Raw genomic sequence first — 22644 nt, 5'->3', positions numbered from 1 at the left:
CAAAAACATAACAAACACCACTGATGTTATAATTTATGGTAGACAAAAGTAGAGCTTATGCTATTTATATTTTATTTTTGGATAGATATATGCGGCATTAGAATTATTTCTAAAATAAAAGAGCATTACGCCCGTAGTACAAAAAAATCGCAGTTAGTCTGGCCACTGCCGCCGCACAAACTTAGGGTGAGGGGCCAAAGACAGATTATAAGTACATGGAATTGTCTTCGTTCATTCTCATACGCGACTTCGGAGCGTACTCCTAGTTTAGAAAATAGTATAAGAATCACATTCGGTACATGTAGATTGTAGAAAACTGAACGTAGTTTTATTTGAGTTAATACCTAAACTAATAACCATGACAAAATATAAAGTTTATTGTCTTAAACTGCTCTATCAGCGACATAATTTCAATAGCTTGTGAGAAACGAAAGCAGAATGTAATACCTTCATTTCTCTATATGTCACCGTGAAAACAAACAAATATTAATTGTTTACTTCCCAAAGCTTTATTGAAACTACTTTCCCCAGTAAATTTCGGACCAAGAGCTGAGTTTGGTGTGAAAAATAAGGATACTGAAAGTCCGTTTTAATCCTGGATACGTAGATGATCAAGATCGAAGCTAATTTGGTTCCATGGTTTTGGCTGATGAAAAGATAGTTTTATATACAGTAATTATTATAAAGATAGATAGCTCAGGCTACTTGGAAATTCAGTCATAGCAATTTGTACAGGTACATGAAGAAACATTACAATCCAAATTTGTACTAAAAACAAGGATGGTGATCGGTTAGTTTTACTTGAAAACGTCCAAACACAAGCGGAAAATGTAGGTTGTTGGCCTTTATCGAAAGTAACTGTAATAGATTTTATAATTTATGAGTAAAAACAGTTGGCAGCCTTGGACGGCGATCATCTGGAAGTGAGGCATGACAATAACAGAATTCCAGCTCCTGGACAATTAAAAAGTTACTTGACGATCAAGAGCAGGACATCCTTTTTTATTTAAAGTTTTATTAAACTGACGGTGGATAAGTTTTTACGTTTAACAAATTCTTCGACATTTTGTTCTGACTTTTTTTTATCAAGATTCATCCTCCAGTTTAAAGTGATTTTACTTTTCAATTATAAATTATTATGTTCAATGGGCTTATGAAATAAACTAACACAACGTGCCAGACACACTCACTTAAAGATTTGGTTATTAAATGCGATAAAAGCTTTTGATATAGGTTTGATTTCTTGTGACATAGTTGCTAAAAGTTGGTTTTACTATCCTTTTTTATTTGTATTTTTATATTGTTCTACGCTTCATAGTACTGTATATATATTTAATCTATGTGCTTTGGAGACAATTAGGTAGGCTTAACTAATCTTAGCAAATATGAACTTTAAAAACTCTTTTTAATCTTACATAAAATATTAATTCACAGAGTGGTAAACGAATATAGCACTTCCCGGCGAGTATTTGCCATAGTTCCACCGAAGTAGCAGTTCTGGGTATAATATCCTCATGGGTAAATTCTGATAATTTTCTTCAGATTTTTGAAAGTAGGTTATATAACCTACTTTAACCTAGTGACGTATATGTCTGTTTGCGCATATGTATGCGTGATGTTATACACTGCCCAATATTTTGTTTAATTTGGTAAAATAAAATAAAACTGTGTTGAGATTGCTGAAGTTAATATATATATGTTATACCTATACTACTAATAACTATTTTATTACCAAATAATATCTATTTATACCAAGGACATGGTAGATAATATAAATAGGTACACTAAATCCGTATTTGTTGGATTAATGTATTCACAACGTCTGTATGCAGTACATACAAAAGTATGAGTGTAGCATAATTATTAGTAGTAAGCTGTCTTAATTCAAACTATTAATCATATAAGAAAAAAATGTATCACCAATAACGATTTTGTAATTCTATAGTTTCTAGGCAAAGGGAAACACTGGCATCAGAAAATATATTTAAACTGCAACCCAACAAAGGGAATTAACATTTTAAAAACTGCTTTCTGCATTATGGAAATTCATGATGCTGGATATACACAGAATATAGGCCTCTTTGTAAAACTACTCTTAATAGAAAACAGGACATCAATAATCTTTTTACTTGATTTTGAAGTTCCTATTTAAAATCTCTTATATATTGTTTATTAATGTTTCATTATATTATTATCTCCTATAAACTGTACAACTCCTAACGAAAAGTTTTTTATAGCATTACGTTGAGCATAATCTAATATATAAAATTCTCGTGTCACAGTGTTTGTCTGCAAACTCCTCCGGAACGACTTCACCGATCGTTATGAAATTTGGTGTGTAAATTCTGTAGGTATGCGAATCGGACGTAAACTATTTCCCGTTTCGAAATTCTTAAAAGGGCTCCGCCCCAGTGGCTCTGGAGTTTCCCATGTTAACCTTATGAGAAATGGAATTAATGAATCTTAACAGCTGTTTCAATTAAACAAGTTGGTTCTGTTCTATGATGTTCAATAGCATTAAAGTTACAAAGATTACCAACAGGGTGCAGCACTATTATTTCTTTTACATTTATGACAACAGCTAATTTGCAACCAAAAGGTGAGTGAGCGTAGCGAACGAACTTCAACCTGGAGGCGAGTTAGCGTAGCGAACGAGCTAACCTGAAGGCAAGTGAGCGCAGCGAACGAGCTCCAACCTAAAGGTGAGTGAGCGTAGCGAACGAGCTCCAACCCAAAGGTGAGTGAGCGTAGCGAACGAACTTCAACCAGGACGTGATTGAGCGATGCGAACGAGATCATCTTGAAAATTAAACGTAACGGTACTTTCTTTCCATCGGTCTGTCTTAGGGGAAACCTATAACTTAGGCGATACGAAGTTCGCCGGGTCAGCTAGTCACTTATATAAATCTATATTCTAATCCTTCTGCCAAAAACACTGTTCAAATCAGTTCTCTCCAGTATACTATTAGTTTATTAGTTTTTTGTTTGTTTGCGTAAACTCTAGTATTATATTTACTGTTCATTGCTATGCACTACTGATGTTTATATTTTCTGCATATAACAACATATTACACACTATTGCTTGTGCTATGGGGTTATAAACCAAAGAGTAAAACAGAGATCGTAAATCCTATTCTAAAATGGAAGAAGTTTGTCAACATCAGCGCACTCAAACGTTAAAAACACAAAACACACACATAAAATGTTTTATATTTTGTATTAGAAAATTCAACTACTAATCTTAAAGATCAATGGTTTAGCTTTATGGATACGTCAACAAAATGTAACGTAGACAATATTTTACATTCTAGACAATTAATTTATACAAACTAACGCATCGTTTTAGAATTCGCTAATCTAATGAACAACTATATGTTTGTAGATAAGCCAAGTTAACTTGTATAAACAAACTACAGTATTTAATTCGATCAGAGCACGACATTGTTGTTTAAGTAATCGAGACTAATTGACTCTTAGTCAATGTTTTCCAAACATTACCTTGTTTTCTGTTTTGTATTTCGGCTTTATTTCGTCGCCATCTAATAGTATTGTGTTTCAAACAATTTATTTTAAATTAGTTTTTTTAACTTACCTGTATAAGTAAACTAAAAACCTTAAACCCTTACTTTGTTTGTAACTTCTTTGATAATATGAATTTTACATACGTTTTTGAACATTTATTAAAGCAACACAATTTTTACACTTGTAAAGGTGTATGTATTTTTACACTATAATACTATAGTCCCTTATAAGTTTAGAAGATGAAATATCATGATTGACTTTGTAAAAATAAATACATTTATAGATAGACATAAAATTTAGAATCGTTAGGTTTGTAAGTAATGTTTTTAATATTAAAAGATTTTAAACATACTCCCTATTTGGATTTTAAACATACTCTTAGAATAGTACGAGATTTAAAATTTTTGTAAATGCGTATGTGTTTAGGAATCTATTCTAAACTACCTACGCATCTACAAAAAATTTATATCTTAAAATAAAAAATAAAAAATAATATAAATACAAAATTTAGGTTTTTTTGGCATTCCATTTTCAAACAGGCTTTAAGTAGCTATTAGTTTCTAGATTGAACGTCTCGCCATTAATTTTTCAAATACAAATTGAGTTTTGTTTGCCGAAACTTCAATGACCCTACGAAATATATCATTTAGAGTTTTATTTAGATCGATATTTTTATGAGACCTAAAGCAACAATAAGAAGGCAGTTTTTTCAAGTTATTTTGTAATTTTTGATGTCCTAAATTAATCTTCTCAATTGATACACGAAACATTGACCATGAACTAATTGTGTGTCCATTCATCAAAAATCCTAGTACGAAGAGACTTCAAGATATTTTATTAATGAAATACTCTCGAAACATGTCTCAATACATGCACCAATTTTATATTAGCTGTTCAAATAGATTTTGCCTTATTGTTAAACAAACAGGGTACCAGTATGATTTTTCATTATCACAATAGAGTTAACAAAGTTATACTAGTGTATTATGCTACTTCATAGAGTGAGATACATTAAAGGTATAATATTGTCTGCTTTAGAGTGTTGCCTAAGAGAGGATTAATGATCTCGTCAACAATCACAACGCAATTAGTTTGTCTAACCACATCTGAATATAGATCTGATCTTGCACTTTAGGGATCAGGTTGAATTTAATTGAATGAAAGATCTATGGATAACCGTACATGAATAATAATGAGAGACAATTAATGAAATAACAGTGGTTTGAGAATCAATCTGAAACATAAATCCAATAACTAAAATTATAAACAATTATTCAAACAATTGATACTTAACCATGTTATCGCTGGGAAAACTGTGTAAGAAATTCGTAGGTACATGCCTAGGTTAAGTCGTATTTTTGATCTCTTAGAGCTCTATCTCGCGGGAATTTAGAGATGCTATAAATCCTATAAATGCATTCCATGGAAAAAAGCTACTATGTTTGCATTAGCTTTCTTTGTATTTAACTTTGCATGTTGTTTTACTTACAGTAGTAACAGAGCTTTATTGATACAAATCCAAAAGAAAGTTTTGTAAATATATTTTATGTGTTTACTTACACTGTAATGATGCCATTACGTTTTGACAATACTTACTTTCTATATTCATTCGTAATATTAGCTGTTTTTTTTTTTTCAAAAGAAAGCGATTTCTTTTGTTACTAGAGCACCATCATTGGTTTATACACCTTAAAAAGTAAAATAATGGTGTAATTTTTTTATGAATTTGTGAAGTTTAAACACATCTCATAAATGGTTTGCTGAACACATATTGAATTCTCATCTGTGATAAAACTATTTCTCAAAAAAAAAACAAAAAAAAAACACAAAAATTGAGTAATTCTGTTCACTGTATTAATAAAAAAATCATCAATACTTTTAATAGTTTTATTTATTTATTTCTTGCAAAATTTAACTTTAAACTCAAGTAGAGTATTCGCCCTTACACTGGGCGCCCTTAAGATATTCTCCTGCTACAGTCAGCTGTGTTCGACAGGTAAGTCATGACGTCATTCTCATCTGTAGCCTACTGTCTCTTACGTAACCGGCTCAGATGATGCACCCTACTATGTAGTGTAGTTATTTAGTCTAAAACGACTCTTAGGATTGAATTATATATAAAGTAAAGTTAAACTAAGATCTTTGGAAATATTAGAGTTTAAAAATATAAAAATAACCTTTTAATTTAAAAATTTAGTTATTTATACGTTTTAAACCATAACAGTGGTAGTGTTACTACTTGTTAGTTATTAACTGTAATTCATATTCGCACACAGATTTAACTTATTTCGTTATACTACATTCGTTATATATTAAGTTTCAGTCATTGTCATATTGTTAGATTCCTCTGTTGAACTGCTATTTACTCAAAGTATTTCCGCACCTAATATTGTTGATTACGCTATCATTAACAGAAGAAGCTCACATATCAGAGATGCAAGCAAAAAGTTTCATTCCTGAGGATTTTAGTAATTGGAATGATTTTAACTGTCCACAATACTATCAGTGAATGGAGATTAGTAAAGGGCTTGCAGTTCACAAATAATTTACTTAACTACTGAGGCTTTGAGTAAATACGGGTTTCCACATACTTAAGTCCTTTTATTATCACTATCCCGATTTTTCAAAGAGCTCGACTCGGTCTTTCCGTTAATTGGCTTTAGTTTGGGAATATTAAAAAACAACCATTTATATGTCAAAATAAAACTTGTAAATTTATTTTAAAATACATTCAGCTGATCCTCAACAGTGTACTGTAGTCGTATACCATGACTCGCCTTTGGCTCGCTGGGGGCTCCGCCCCCAGGCCCCCTAGCTGTTAGTCGTCATTAGTAGATTAGAGTTAAGTTGTAACAAAGCAAGAAGTGAAACCGTCAATATTAAGTTATATAAGTTAACTTTGAGTAAGATAACTTCTAGCTTAAGGAACACCTCATAAAAAAATCATTTTTTAAGTTGCGGTAAGTGAGTATGTTAGTCAAGTATTTTTACAATTGAGTTTTTGGTCAAAGGAAGTAATAATATGAGGAGAGAAGGGTTCGTTATAGTAAAAATCGACATTAAAGTAATAACGATTTCATGAATTTATTAGAGGAGATTGATAAGTTAATAAGTTGATAATAGTAAAGTATTATATGGAGTAAATAGATTATAGTAGATATTCAAGTATATAATTACGAAAATAGATTAAGTAAGGTTTGTTTCCCTGTCGGTTAGCCATAAACTTTATGGCATATCCAGTTCCGCCACGAGGAGGCCAGGAAACGTCGGAACCATATTTGCAATTATTTGAATATGTACAAGTTAGTAAACTTTTGTACAAGATAAGTAAATTTATATTGATGTTCATTGATAGGTTAATAAGTTGATAATAGTAAAGTATTATATGATGTGAATAGATTATATTAGATATTCATGTATATATGATGTAAATAGAAAATAGATTATAGTAGATATTCATGACGTATATATTTATGAAAATAGATTAAGTAATGTTTGTTTCCCTGTCAGTTAGCCACAAACTGTATGGCATATCCAGTTCCGCCACGAGGAGGCCAGGAAACGTTGGAACCATATTTACAATTACTTACAAATGTACAAATTAGAGAACTGTTGTATAAGATGAGTAGATTGATTAGTATGTCGATTGATAAGTGAATAAGTTGATAATAGTAAAGTATCATATGAATTAAATAGATTATAGTAGATATTCATGTATATATTTATGAAAATAGATCAAGTAATGTTTGTTTCCCTGTCTGTTAGCCATACAATTTATGGCATATCCAGTTCCGCCACGGGGAGGCCAGGAAACGTCGGAACCATATTTACAATTATTTACAAATGTACAAGTTAGTAAACTTTACTAACTACTTTATACAACAACGGGGACTTTTGATAAGGCAGGCCCCCTATCGTACTGCCGATGTTGTCAAGTCACAACGGGGAGTTTTGATTTAGCAGATCCCCTAGCCTACTGCTAATGTCAAATCAGGTTTAGAGAAGGAGATCGCCATACACGATGTTCTTTGCGTATGCGATTCCATCTCGGACACGTTCGGGGTGTACGAGAACAACAATATGGTCTGGATGTCTGACCCTACTGAGCAAGACGTATAGTTGCCCGTGCGTGAAGCAATCGGTCCGTAAATCAACACCGACTGAATCTATTGTCTGACCTTGGCTCTTGTGTCCGGTCATGCAATAGGCCAACATCAGTGGGAACTGACGTCGACGAACACGTAACGGCGAACCCTCGACAAACGCAAAAGTAAAGGTAATCCGGGGAATTCCGATAGGTTGCGTCTGTCCGGGAAGTCTCACTGTAATCAGGCGGTTGGTGATGCCGATTACGATGACTTTAGTGCCGTTGACGAGTCCTTCAGCGATGTTGAGGTTCCTCATAATGAGGCAAACAGAACCGATCTTCAGCCGCAGAACATGGTCTGGTACGCCCTTGCCAGTAGCCGTGTTCAGGAGTTGAACGTCGACATCCAGGCCATCGTCGTTTTCTCTGTCGACTGTGTCGGCGCTCCTCAGCTCGTACAGATGACCGTCGAGGGAGTTCAAGATGTGGTCGTTGATCTCCTTGACGTTCACTATCAGAGTCGAGAGGATTGCGCGTCGCGAACACATATCAGAGTCGAGTAGGACGTTTGCGGGAAAGACGGAATCGACCAAATCAGTCAAAGACGTCACTTGTCTAATCCCGAGCAGCGGAATTAGACTTTGTTCGTTCCGTCCCTCCAAGAAAGTGGTCGAACTGACAGTTCCGTTGCCTACCCTAAGAAGGAATTCGGAATAGGCTGTGGAACTACTAGTCCGATGAGCTGTTGTCAGGGCAAAAATTTTGAAATGCTGCCACAGATGGGAAGCCCGAAGTGAGACACAAACAATGTCAGTTGGAGTACGAGCGTTTACAACGACAGGCGCGATCTGGCGAAAGTCGCCACAACAGAGGAATATTTTACCACCGAATAGCTCACTGGAACGCATGAGGTCTCGCAGGGATCTGTCAAGAACCTCGAAAACGAACCGATGTGCCATCGGGGCCTCATCAAAGACAATGAGCCTTGCGGCCCTGATGAGCTCTGCTCGCTGGGAGCCGTTGGTGATGTTCCAAAAGCCGGTGCCGTCACCGAAGTCGAGTGGCAACCGGAACATGCTGTGAGCTGTAGTTCCACCAGGCATGTTACCCGCGGCGGTCCCAGAGCTAGCGACTGCCAGTGCAACCTGACGACAACCTCTCACGTATGCGAGAATGACACGAATCAGAGTGGTCTTCCCATAGCCTCCCGGGCCGTCAAGAAAAATGATTTTCGACGACGTTCCGCTGGCAGGGGCATTGAGAACGGAGGTAACGTACTCAAATACGCGGTTTTGATCTTCAGAGAGCTTTGGCACCCACTCCTCCACAAACACTCTCTGTTGATTTTCACCATGTAAGAGCAGTTCTCTGCCCAACTCCGTCGTGTCATCGTGTACATCGGGGAGGCCATGATCTGCGACGCAAGAACCCTGCCGACGAAGACTCCGATCAATATCGATGAGACCTAGCTTGTAGGCCAGTTCAACATCGAGAGGATTACGCTCTATGTGGTCCTCGCAGATGGAATCACGGAAAGCATCCCACAGGAGAGCTGCAGGAGCCCCCATGTTGCAGAGGATCACAAAGAAAGAACGAAGTCTCGGGCCAGTCATGAAAGTGGCGGCCTCGCGCAGTGCGTAGTGGTACTCCTGTTCGTCTTGCACCAAGCCAAGATGCCGCGCGACCCCTTGAAAAGTGCGGCAGTTTGGTCCACCGCGGGACAGGAGGTCGGCATAACCACGGCAAGATACAGTCATAAGCAGGATACGCAGGTAATACTGTTCTGTCCTGCTCGGTGAGACCCAAAACAGTCTGCACACCTTCTCGCCACGCTGTCGGGCAGTGATAAAATGGACGCCATCGGGGTGCTCGTATATCTCCGCAGTTTTTGGGCGCTTGACATGAACCACAAACGTTTCATAGAACCCCTGATAAGTCAGGTCGTCAAACAGTGAAATACGAGGCCGGTCAAAGTAGATGGTGAGTTTGGAGCTGTTCCTAGCGGCTGCCTCTGCCAGTTGGCCAGGTCTAAACAGGACGGACTGCTTGCCCTCCAGATGGACGGGAAGACATTCAACAGCCGGCTCAGATTCTGATACTGGAAAGTTTAATAAACGCCAGCACGCGTCACTGGCACCCACCATTCTCTTCGTCACGTAATGCTGTACCTCATCATCTTGCTTACTGAAGGGAGTAACTGTGACGTTCTGGAGAGATCCTCCCTTCATAAGATATTTGAAGAGGTACTTAATCACGCGGCGAGTAGACGCCAGCTCCAAATTGATGTGAGCCTCGTATTTCAACATCAGTGCGGGATTATAAGGCACAACCCAACCGTCATGTACGATAATGTTCTTATTGCGTGATACAATTGTCCCCCGATTGGTATAATCTCGCTTGTACTGGACGAATCCCCTCTCGTCGACGTGGGTGGTTTCACAGCAGGGCTTGGGGAAGTATTTGGTGCAGTAACCCTTTGCAGAGTCCCAACAGAGAAAGTCAGTCCTATGATCATTACCACATGGACCGTGGATCATGTGTTTGAGGACCAACTTTCTCAGTCGGCCTCCGGCCTCTTCTTCCGAGGGAATATCCGCGCGGATGATGGAGTCAATTTCGGACGCCTGAACTGGTCCGTCGCCGTCAATCTTGAATACAATGTGGGCGTGAGGAAGGCCCCTCATTTGCATCTCGATGACGTAGACGATATAGACAGAGCGTCCAAACATTGCTCCGCTGCGCAGGTCTCGGAGAAGTTCCAGAAGTTTGATCCTAAAAACTCTGCAAGCAGTGCTAGGGTCACTGCGAGTACCTCCACGAGGGCAAGCTTTCTTGTTTTCCTCCCAAGTCGCGTTGTAAGTAAACGTCAAAAAGAAAGTGGGGGAACCCAGGCGCGATATGATTGCCATAGCGTCTTCGTATTTTACTTTCATGTACCTGGGCCCCCCGGTGAACGAACTTGGGAGGTAGACTTTTCCTGCCTGCACCCCACCCTCGCCTTGGACGGTTTCATCACGAGCGATGTCGTTCAAGACCTGCTGTGCATTCCGAATCTCGTCAACCGGCCCCACCCGCAAGGCACTATCGGTGTTCTTCAGCTGCGTAAACTTAATGTAACGCAGTTTCTCCTCCTCGTACCTCGCGAACATCTCAACCTGCCAAGCTTGTGAGAGACGGCCTAGGTGAGAGAAGCGAGGTTCAGAAAGTAGGAGGCACCGCGAGTACTTAAATTGAGTCAGTTTGGCACCCTTGTTATCAAGGCGGCCAACGTGCCATCCCACAGTGCCTTGCGGGTAAAGTAGGGGATATTGGAAAGGTTCCATTAGGGGGTGTAAAAGATCAATAAATGTAGGTCTATCGGAACCGGATTTCCATATAGTCAGTCTCCGGGGCTCAGTGTCGTTTTCATCATTGCTGAGCACGGCGTGCACTTCGACGCCTGTTTGCCGATCACCGAGAACAGGGCCATGGGTAGACCTGCTTGTTACTTCAAAAGCCAAGTGAGCTGTTACGGAAGGCTCGTTGCTCAATCGACGGTAATGCTCAATGTAAGGATTTTCCCTAGACAGGAAATCAGCAATACCGTCGATGATCTCGGCATCAAGCGATCTACCCATCGCAATGTTACGGCGCTCTTCGCCATCGTCAATATACAGGCGGGACCGATTCACAAACTGAACGTTCCCAGAACGAGTGGTGAACTTTTGTCCTGGGGCGTCCAGATTGTAGACCTGGTGGTACATTCTTCCCTCGATCTTGAAAAAAGAAAGACCACTGGGATGACGATACCCGCCTGACACTTCGAGCGCGCAGAAAGCAAACAGGTCGTTGTACGCACGGGCTCTTTCCAGGAAGAGACGGTCGGAATAAAAGCGTTCTTGCAACGGAGGAATGTCGAGAACATTGAACGCTCCTTCCCCGCAGCACCATTGCTTTCTATTCTTCTCCTCCTCGAAGAGCCGTCCTTGGCAATGACGACATCTGTAAACGTCGTCAACCCAGAGACTGACTTTTTTTAATTTGTATGGTTGTATTTCATTGAGTGGCTCCCCATTCCAAACAGACATGGGGCCATTTTTGACTACGGACCGAGCAAGTGATGCGGACATATAGCGAAGTTCAGACATTTTCGGATTTTTCAGGCGAAAAATCTGAACTCTCTCAGCAGAAGCACCGGGATTACGCAGGTCGTATTGCTGAACAGCCTTTCGGTGCACCTCAGGGTGGGTTTGAGTGTAACGTTGACTGTCATCCCGGAGTTTGTCAGCGTGCGTCTCCCTATACTTCTTCTTCGCCGCATCCACTTGCTCTTCTCGGGTCGTGTCTAAAAGCTTTGGACGACCACGCTTTATTGTTTTTGGTCTACCAGGACATTTGGTTTTCTGAACAACTGTCTCAGAGGCAGATTCTGATAACTGAGTTAAGTCATTGTCCGAACAGTCGACCGTGTGGACAGTTTGAGTTTCGTTGACGGAAAACTTTATTTTTGTGACGGAGTACTGCCCACCGACGAACGCAGAATTCACCAAAATGAGGGAAGCTAGAGAACGAAAACTATTACAGACGAACACCCTAGCCTTATTTCTCGCCTCATCAATGTCTCGACGACGGTTTTCGTTTACCGCGTGGGAATCAAAGAGGTACAGCCGCCCTTGGAAACGCCAAAAAGCGACTGTCACCAACTGTCCCGTAAACAAAAAACCGCTATCAACGGAGTCACCGGGCATAGCTGCTTCCAAAACCGAAGACAAGGAAGAGGTCACCTCATCTAGGCCATCGTTTCGTAACGGATACAACCCGTCCCAAACACAAGAAATTTCTTCGATGGTAACACGATGGTGTGCAACCACGAAGTGCCTGGCGAGGTCCTCAGGGAACAGATACCGGTTAGTGATGCTATGCTCACGGCGAGATAGTGTATACAAGCTATCGCCCGCCATGAGTATAGCGTCAATAGCGTTGGTACTGAATCCGCCGCAGAATGCTTGCCATGCGAGGGCACAGGTTGCATTTGCCATGCATTGAGCGTTGTTGCTCTCGGTAAATCTGGGATCTCCCTGGTGGAACGACCCAGCAGCAACGCAAGAGAATTCCATGCTTACAGAAAATTGCAGCAAAATCGCCAAAATAACAAGTCCAATAAATAGGAAGAAGTGACAGTGAAACTTAATCATGGGTAGCCAAATCCATTAGCAAAAATTAGAGCGAGAACCAAATGACTATACAGCGTTACTGACCTACGCGTTTTGGGGGTCAAGGAGTAAAGTTACGAAAAAACATGTGAAGGGTGAAATGTAAAGTAAACTAAGGAGAGTACGAAACATTAATAATATTTGAAGAAAAAATTTTTATGTACGAAAAATTATCAAAAACCGTTAAAAATTTGAAGAAAATTTACCAAAATTTGAAAGTAGGGCGTTTTTTTTAGGTGAAGGAGTGCGATTTTCTAAAAACGCGTAATAGTGTCTTGTAGGAAATTTAATTCCTGTTCATGAAGATTCTTTCAAATTTTTGCTAGCTATTACCGTTTTTTAGTTATAGTCGGTATTAAAAACCGTGTTTTTTCGTTTTTATACGTCTACCATTTTGGATTTTTTTGGGGGTTAAAATTTTTAAAAGGCATTTTTGCAAATTCCACCATTAACGGATGATCCCATACTGCAATACTACAAAAATTTAAAGTCTTTAGAACGTTTCTAAACTAATCAGATGAGCATACCAAAGTATTAAAATTACATAGCTATTCTCCATAAGGATAACATGGGGCTGGTAAAACCGGTAAAAACCAATCAAATTTTCACATTAAAATTAAGTTTTTGGGGGTCAAGGAGTAAAGTTACGAAAATACATGTAAATGGTGAAATGTAAAGTAAACTAAGGAGAATACGAAACATTAATAATATTTGCAAAAAATAATTATTTAGGTACGAAAACATAGCAAAAACCGATAAAAATTTGAAAAAAATTTACAAAATTTTGAAAGTAGGGCGTTTTTTGAAGCTTAAGGAGTGCGATTTTCTGAAAACGCCGAAGAGGGTTTTGTAGAAAATTTAATTCCTGTTCCTGGATATACTGTCAAATCTTTTCTAGCTCTTACCGTTTTCGAGCTACATCCGGTTGAAAAGAAAGTGTTTTTTCGTTTTCAGAGGTCCGCCGTTTTGGATTTTTGGGTGGGTTAAAATTTGAAAATGGGACTTTTGCATATTCCACCGGTAATGTAAGATCTTTTACTACAATACTACGCAAATTTGAAGTCTCTAGCACGTTTCTAAGTGGTTCAGATGGGAACACGAAAGTCGGCCATTTTTAATGTTATTCCCCATAAGAATAACATGGGGGGGGGGGAATTCGAATTTTCGGGGGGGTTAAAATTTGAAAATGCGACTTTTTGGAATTTTATGGGTGGTTTGGGCACTAGACCTACAACCACCGAAAATTTCAAGTCTCTAGCTCATCTAGAAGTGGTCTAGAATTTGTATCCCCAGTCAGTTACACATCGGATTGTAACGTTAAAAATTTGAAGAAAATTTACCAAAATTTGAAAGTAGGGCGTTTTTTTTAGGTGAAGGAGTGCGATTTTCTAAAAACGCGTAATAGTGTCTTGTAGGAAATTTAATTCCTGTTCATGAAGATTCTTTCAAATTTTTGCTAGCTATTACCGTTTTTTAGTTATAGTCGGTATTAAAAACCGTGTTTTTTCGTTTTTATACGTCTACCATTTTGGATTTTTTTGGGGGTTAAAATTTTTAAAAGGCATTTTTGCAAATTCCACCATTAACGGATGATCCCATACTGCAATACTACAAAAATTTAAAGTCTTTAGAACGTTTCTAAACTAATCAGATGAGCATACCAAAGTATTAAAATTACATAGCTATTCTCCATAAGGATAACATGGGGCTGGTAAAACCGGTAAAAACCAATCAAATTTTCACATTAAAATTAAGTTTTTGGGGGTCAAGGAGTAAAGTTACGAAAATACATGTAAATGGTGAAATGTAAAGTAAACTAAGGAGAATACGAAACATTAATAATATTTGCAAAAAATAATTATTTAGGTACGAAAACATAGCAAAAACCGATAAAAATTTGAAAAAAATTTACAAAATTTTGAAAGTAGGGCGTTTTTTGAAGCTTAAGGAGTGCGATTTTCTGAAAACGCCAAAGAGGGTTTTGTAGAAAATTTAATTCCTGTTCCTGGATATACTGTCAAATCTTTTCTAGCTCTTACCGTTTTCGAGCTACATCCGGTTGAAAAAAAAGTGTTTTTTCGTTTTCAGAGGTCCGCCGTTTTGGATTTTTGGGTGGGTTAAAATTTGAAAATGGGACTTTTGCATATTCCACCGGTAATGTAAGATCTTTTACTACAATACTACGCAAATTTGAAGTCTCTAGCACGTTTCTAAGTGGTTCAGATGGGAACACGAAAGTCGGCCATTTTTAATGTTATTCCCCATAAGAATAACATGGGGGGGGGAATTCGAATTTTCGGGGGGGTTAAAATTTGAAAATGCGACTTTTTGGAATTTTATGGGTGGTTTGGGCACTAGACCTACAACCACCGAAAATTTCAAGTCTCTAGCTCATCTAGAAGTGGTCTAGAATTTGTATCCCCAGTCAGTTACACATCGGATTGTATAGTATTTAGACTCGCCTTGTGCTCGCTGGGGGCTCCGCCCCCAGGCCCCCTTTTAATAGTAGCCGTGATGAGAAATGTTCACGGGGGACAGGATGTTGTCCGGAAACATTTTTGCGTAAAAGACGTAGTGATAACTTGGCAGTTGCGAAGTATTCCATATAGGGGTTGTTTAGTGCAAACCAAACCAGTCTTGACATGTAAGAGTCTCGATGTAGGGCCGGTGCTATGATAAATTAAATTTGCTTAGTCACAACCTCTAAAACTTTCTTCACATCAATAAGCATCGGTATAGAGTTTTGGGAGTTAGAGTGAGGTAAAATAATATTTTAAAATAATCTTAGGCCCCCTTCGGGGGCGGGGGGTTGAAAAAAATTATCGGCAAGAAGAATGGACCCCTTGCGCAGTAAAAATCACGAAAAATAGGGAAAATAAGGTAAAATTTCATGTTTAAACACGAATTTGGGGTGGAGATGGGAAAAAAATTAAACTAAACGCATGGCTCAATCAAATCCTGGTTGAAGTTCGTTCGCTACGCTCACTCACCTTAAGGTTGGAGCTCGTTCGCTGCGCTCACTTGCCTTCAGATTAGCTCGTTCGCTACGCTCACTCACTTTTAGGTTGGAGCTCGTTCGCTGCGCTCACTTGCCTTCAGGTTAGCTCGTTCGCTACGCTCACTCACCTTTAGGTTGGAGCTCGTTCGCTGCGCTCACTTGCCTTCAGGTTAGCTCGTTCGCTACGCTCACTCACCTATAGGTTGGAGCTCGTTCGCTGCGCTCACTTGCCTTTAGGTTAGCTCGTTCGCTACGCTCCCTCACCTATAGGTTTGAGCTCGTTCGCTACGCTCCCTCACCTATAGGTTTGAGCTCGTTCGCTGCGCTCACTTGCCTTCAGGTTAGCTCGTTCGCTACGCTCACTCACCTTTTGGTTGCAAATTAGCTATTGACATAAATTAAAAAAAATAATAGTGCTGCTTCGGTTGGAAAAAACTAAATTTTGGGACTTTCTGGGTGGTTTGGTACCCAGACAAACCTTCAGAAAAAATTTCAGCTCCGTAGCTACTCTAGAAGTGACAAAAATGTTTTTTTCTGTCGCCAAACGCCCATATTTCACCTACTGACGTTTACTTCTAGTTCGCTTGTCGTTACATGTTAATTCTCCATAAGAAATACGTTAAAAAACGATCTTTTTAATCGAAAATCCGCCATTTTGAATTTTTTTTAGTAGGTTAAAGTTATAGAAGGTCACTCTAGGGACATTCCTTTCAACGTTGGGAGCAATAAAAGTAGAAATATATGTGCAAAAAGTCGTTTTAAAAATTAAAAACACTTAAAAAAATCGAGAATTTTTACAATTTTTGGAAGTAGAGCGTTTTTTGAAGGTGAAGGAGTGCGAATTTCGATATGACGCCTTCTCTGACAAAACTGTCTTGTAGAAAATTTAATTTCGAACTCACGATTTTTCCTCAAATCGATTCTAGCTCTTACGGTTTTCGAGCTACAGCTGTTTTAAAAAAACATGTTTTTCCCAAAAAAGGGCGTTTTTAATGGCATTTTTTTGGGGGGGTTGCATTTTGAAAATGTAACTTTTTGGGATTTTCCTGGTGGTCTGGGACCAATACGGACCTCCACCGAAAATTTCAGCTCCCTAGCTACTCTAGAAGTGCCCAATATTTAGTATACCTGATCAGTGAGTCAGTGAGTTACACATGCGGTTGTATATTAATATGGACTCGCCTTGTGCTCGCTGGGGGCTCCGCCCCCAGGCCCCCTTTTAATAGTAGCCGTGATGAGAAATGTTCACGGGGGACAGGATGTTGTCCGGAAACATTTTTGCGTAAATGACGTAGTGATAACTTGGCAGTTGCGAAGTATTCCATAGGGGGGTTGTTTAGTGCAAACCAAACCAGTCTTGACATGTTAGAGTCTCGATGTAGGGCCGGTGCTATGATGAATTAAATTTGCTAAGTCACAACCTCTAAAAATTTCTTCACATCAATAAGCATCGATATAAAGTCTTAGGAGTTAGAGTGAAGTAGTATAATATTTTTAAAATATCTTAGGCCCCCTTCGGGGGCCCCGGTTGGTAGAAATTATTGGCATGAAAAAAAGACCCCTTGCGCAGTAAAAATCACCAAAAATAGGGAAAATAAGGTAAAATTTCAGGTTTAAACACGAATTTGGAGTGGAGATGGGAAAAAAATTAAACTAAACGCATGGCTCAATCAAATCCTGGTTGAAGTTCGTTCGCTACGCTCACTCACCTTAAGGTTGGAGCTCGTTCGCTGCGCTCACTTGCCTTCAGGTTAGCTCGTTCGCTGCGCTCACTCACTTTTAGGTTGGAGCTCGTTCGCTGCGCTCACTCACTTTAAGGTTGGAGCTCGTTCAGGTTAGTTCGTTCGCTACGCTCACTCACCTTTGATTGGAGCTCGTTCGCTGCGCTCACTTGCCTTCATGTTAGCTCGTTCGCTGCGCTCACTCACTTTTAGGTTGGAGCTCGTTCGCTGCGCTCACTTGCCTTCAGGTTAGTTCGTTCGCTACGCTCACTCACCTTTAGGTTGGATCTCGTTCGCTGCGCTCACTTGCCTTCAGGTTAGCTCGTTCGCTACGCTCACTCACCTTTTGGTTGGAGCTTGTTCGCTGCGCTCACTTGCCTTCAGGTTAGCTCGTTCGCTACGCTCACTCACCGTTTGGTTGTAAATTAGCTATTGTCATTAATTAAAAAAATAATAGTGCTGCACCCTGTTGCTAATGGTAAAATTGTATTAAAGGGGATGAAAGAGGGGGGGGTTAAATGGGATTGGCCTATATATATATAATTCACCTACTAAAATTTCGATCTCGTTTGCGTGAAAAAGCATGTTAATTTTCGATAGAAAATACGTTAAGAAAGCGTTAAAAACTATCTTTTTGATTGAAAATCCGCCTTTTAAAACTTTTAATACGATGAAACTATAGAAAAACACTCAAGGGACTTTCTTTTCAACGTTGGGACCATAAAAAGTACAAATATATGTACGGAAAGTCGTTTTAAAAATTAAAAACACAAAAAAAATCAAGAATTTTCACAATTTTTGGAAGTAGATCGTTTTTTGAAGGTGAAGGAGTAAGATTTTTGATATGACCCCTTCTTCGAGAAAAGTGTCTTGTAGAAAATTTAATTCTGAACCTACGATTTTCCCTCAAATCGTTTCTATCTCTTACCGTTTTCCAGCTACAGCAGTTTTAAAAAAACATGTTTTTCCAAAAAAAACTAGGGTTTTAAGGGATTTCTTTTGGTGGGTTTCAGTTGGAAAAACTAAATTTTGGGACTTTCTTGGTGGTTTGGTACCCAGACAAACCTTCAGAAAAAATTTCAGCTCCGTAGCTACTCTAGAAGTGACAAAAATGTTTTTTTCTGTCGCCAAACGCCCATATTTCACCTACTGACGTTTACTTATAGTTTGCTTGTCGTTGCATGTTAATTCTCCATAAGAAATACGTTAAAAAAACGATCTTTTTGATTGAAAATCCGCCATTTTGAATTTTTTTTAGTAGGTTAAAGTTATAGAAGGTCACTCTAGGGACTTTCCTTTCAACGTTGGGAGCATAAAAAGTAGAAATATATGTGCGAAAAGTCGTTTTAAAAATTAAAAACACTTAAAAAAATCAAGAATTTTTACAATTTTTGGAAGTAGAGCGTTTTTTGAAGGTGAAGGAGTGCGAATTTCGATATGACGCCTTCTCAGACAAAACTGTCTTGTAGAAAATTTAATTGCGAACTCACGATTTTCCCTCAAATCGATTCTAGCTCTTACGGTTTTCGAGCTACAGCTGTTTTAAAAAAACATGTTTTTCCCAAAAAAGGGAGTTTTTAATGGAATTTTTTTGGGGGGGTTGCATTTTGAAAATGTAACTTTTTGGGATTTTCCTGGTGGTCTGGGACCCATACGGACCTCCACCGAAAATTTCAGCTCCCTAGCTACTCTAGAAGTGCCCAATATTTTGTATACCTGATCAGTCAGTCAGTCAGTTACACATGCGGTTGTATATAATATAGACTCGCCTTGTGCTCGCTGGGGGCTCCGCCCCCAGGCCCCCTTTTAATAGTAGCCGTGATGAGAAATGTTCACGGGGGACAGGATGTTGTCCGGAAACATTTTTTGTCCGGAAACATTTTTGCGTAAAAGACGTAGTGATAACTTGGCAGTTGCGAAGTATTCTATAGAGGGGTTGTTAAGTGCAAACCAAACCAGTCTTGACATGTTAGTGTCTCGATGTAGGGCCGGTGCTATGATAAATTAAATTTGCTAAGTCACAACCTCAAAAAACTTTCTTCACATCAATAAGCATCGATATAAAATCTTAGGAGTTAGAGTGATGTAAAATAATATTTTAAAATAATCTTAGGGGCGGGGGTTGGTGAAAATTATCGGCATGAAGAATGGACCCCTTGCGCAGTCAAAATCACGAAAAATAGGGAAAATAAGGTAAAATTTAAGGTTTAAACACGAATTTGGGGTGGAGATGGGAAAAAAATTAAACTAAACGCATGGCTCAACCAAATCCTGGTTGAAGTTCGTTCGCTACGCTCACTCACCTTTAGGTTGGAGCTCGTTCGCTGCGCTCACTTGCCTTCAGGTTAGCTCGTTCGCTACGCTCACTCACCTTTAGGTTGAAGTTCGTTCGCTACGCTCACTCACCTGTAGGTTGGAGCTCGTTCGCTGCGCTCACTTGCCTTCAGGTTAGCTCGTTCGCTTCGCTCACTCACCTTTAGGTTGGAGCTCGTTCGCTGTGCTCACTTGCCTTCAGGTTAGCTCGTTCGCTACGCTCACTCACCTTTTGGTTGCAAATTAGCTATTGTCATGAATTTAAAAATTTTAATGGGGATGAAAGAGAGGGGGTTGGAATGGGATTGGAATACGTTAAAAAAATCTTTAAAAACTACCTTCTTGATTGAAACCCCGCCATTTTTAATTTTTTAGTACGTTCAAATTATAAAAGGTCACTCAAGGGACTTTGTTTTCAACGTTGGGACCATAAAAAGTACAAATATATGTACGAAAATAAAAACACTTAAAAAATCAAGAGTTTTTACAATTTTTGGAAGTAGGGCGTTATTTGAAGGTGAAGGAGTCAGATTTTCGATATGACCCCTTCTTTGAGAAAACTGTCTTGTAGAAAATTTGATTCTGAACCTACGATTTTCCCTCAAATCGTTTCTAGCTCTTACCGTTTTCGAGCTACAGCAGTTTTAAAAAAACATGTTTTTCCCAAAAAAACTAGGGTTTTAAAGGATTTCTTTTGGTGGGTTTCAGTTGGAAAAACTAAATTTTGGGACTTTCTGGGTGGGTTGGTACCCAGACAAACTTTTACAAAAAATTTCAGCTCCGTAGCTACTCTAGAAGTGACAATAATGCTTTTTCTGTCGCCAAACGCCCATATTTCACCTACTCACGTTTACTTCTAGTTTGCTTGTCGTAGCATGTTAATTCTCCATAAGAAACACATTAAAAAAACGATCTTTTTGATTGAAAATCCGCCATTTTGAATTTTTTTTTTAGGTTAAAATTATGGAAGGTCACTCTAGGGACATTCCTTTCAACGTTGGGAGCATTAAAAGTAGAAATATATGTGCGAAAAGTCATTTTAAAAATTAAAAACACTTAAAAAAATCAAGAATTTTTACAATTTTTGGAAGTAGGGCGTTTTTTGAAGGTAAAGGAGTGCGATTTTCGAAAAACGCTTAATAGTGTCTTGTAGAAAATTTAATTCCAAACTCACGATTTTTCCTCAAATCGATTCTAGCTCTTACCGTTTTCGAGCTACAGCCGTTTTAAAAAAACGTGTTTTCCCCAAAAAAGGGAGTTTTTAATGGAATTTTTTTGGGGGGGTTGCATTTTGAAAATGTAACTTTTTGGGATTTTGCTGGTGCTTTGGGACCTAGACGGACCTCCAAAAAAAATTTCAGCTTCCTAGCTATTCTAGAAGTGCCCAAACATTTGTATACCTGATGAATCAGTCAGTCAGTCAGTCAGTCAGTTACACATCGGGCTGTATATAATATAGACTCGCCTTGTGCTCGCTGGGGGCTCCGCCCCCAGGCCCCCTTTTAATAGTAGCCGTGATGAGAAATGTTCACGGGGGACAGGATGTTGTCCGGAAACATTTTTGCGTAAATGACGTAGTGATAACTTGGCAGTTGCGAAGTATTCCATAGGGGGGTTGTTTAGTGCAAACCAAACCAGTCTTGACATGTTAGAGTCTCGATGTAGGGCCGGTGCTATGATGAATTAAATTTGCTAAGTCACAACCTCTAAAAATTTCTTCACATCAATAAGCATCGATATAAAGTCTTAGGAGTTAGAGTGAAGTAGTATAATATTTTTAAAATATCTTAGGCCCCCTTCGGGGGCCCCGGTTGGTAGAAATTATTGGCATGAAAAAAAGACCCCTTGCGCAGTAAAAATCACCAAAAATAGGGAAAATAAGGTAAAATTTCAGGTTTAAACACGAATTTGGAGTGGAGATGGGAAAAAAATTAAACTAAACGCATGGCTCAATCAAATCCTGGTTGAAGTTCGTTCGCTACGCTCACTCACCTTAAGGTTGGAGCTCGTTCGCTGCGCTCACTTGCCTTCAGGTTAGCTCGTTCGCTGCGCTCACTCACTTTTAGGTTGGAGCTCGTTCGCTGCGCTCACTCACTTTAAGGTTGGAGCTCGTTCAGGTTAGTTCGTTCGCTACGCTCACTCACCTTTGATTGGAGCTCGTTCGCTGCGCTCACTTGCCTTCATGTTAGCTCGTTCGCTGCGCTCACTCACTTTTAGGTTGGAGCTCGTTCGCTGCGCTCACTTGCCTTCAGGTTAGTTCGTTCGCTACGCTCACTCACCTTTAGGTTGGATCTCGTTCGCTGCGCTCACTTGCCTTCAGGTTAGCTCGTTCGCTACGCTCACTCACCTTTTGGTTGGAGCTTGTTCGCTGCGCTCACTTGCCTTCAGGTTAGCTCGTTCGCTACGCTCACTCACCGTTTGGTTGTAAATTAGCTATTGTCATTAATTAAAAAAATAATAGTGCTGCACCCTGTTGCTAATGGTAAAATTGTATTAAAGGGGATGAAAGAGGGGGGGGTTAAATGGGATTGGCCTATATATATATAATTCACCTACTAAAATTTCGATCTCGTTTGCGTGAAAAAGCATGTTAATTTTCGATAGAAAATACGTTAAGAAAGCGTTAAAAACTATCTTTTTGATTGAAAATCCGCCTTTTAAAACTTTTAATACGATGAAACTATAGAAAAACACTCAAGGGACTTTCTTTTCAACGTTGGGACCATAAAAAGTACAAATATATGTACGGAAAGTCGTTTTAAAAATTAAAAACACAAAAAAAATCAAGAATTTTCACAATTTTTGGAAGTA

At 39.1% G+C, this 22644-nt stretch overlaps 1 protein-coding gene across 1 annotated transcript; it reads right to left on the bottom strand.

Annotated features, from left to right (window-relative positions):
- Positions 1-7518: 7518 nt before the first annotated feature.
- LOC129003305 (uncharacterized) lies at positions 7519-12705 on the bottom strand. Its single transcript, XM_054431597.1, has one exon. It carries the CDS (start codon positions 12703-12705, stop codon positions 7519-7521), a length of 5187 nt encoding a protein of 1728 aa, XP_054287572.1.
- Between the last annotated feature and the right edge of the window lie 9939 nt (positions 12706-22644).

The sequence above is a fragment of the Macrosteles quadrilineatus genome, unplaced genomic scaffold (assembly GCF_028750875.1).
Source record: "Macrosteles quadrilineatus isolate MER2022 unplaced genomic scaffold, UCM_ALF_1.0 Scaffold_9__3_contigs__length_116548681, whole genome shotgun sequence".
In the NCBI taxonomy this organism is placed as follows: domain Eukaryota; kingdom Metazoa; phylum Arthropoda; class Insecta; order Hemiptera; family Cicadellidae; genus Macrosteles; species Macrosteles quadrilineatus.
The sequence above is the reverse complement of the archived record's forward strand: the minus strand, read 5'-3'. Positions and strand labels throughout refer to the sequence as shown.

Excerpts from the sequence above, each read along its gene's own strand:
- LOC129003305 (XM_054431597.1), bottom strand. The coding sequence starts at position 12,705 with ATGGAATTCTCTTGCGTTGCTGCTGGGTCGTTCCACCAGGGAGATCCC.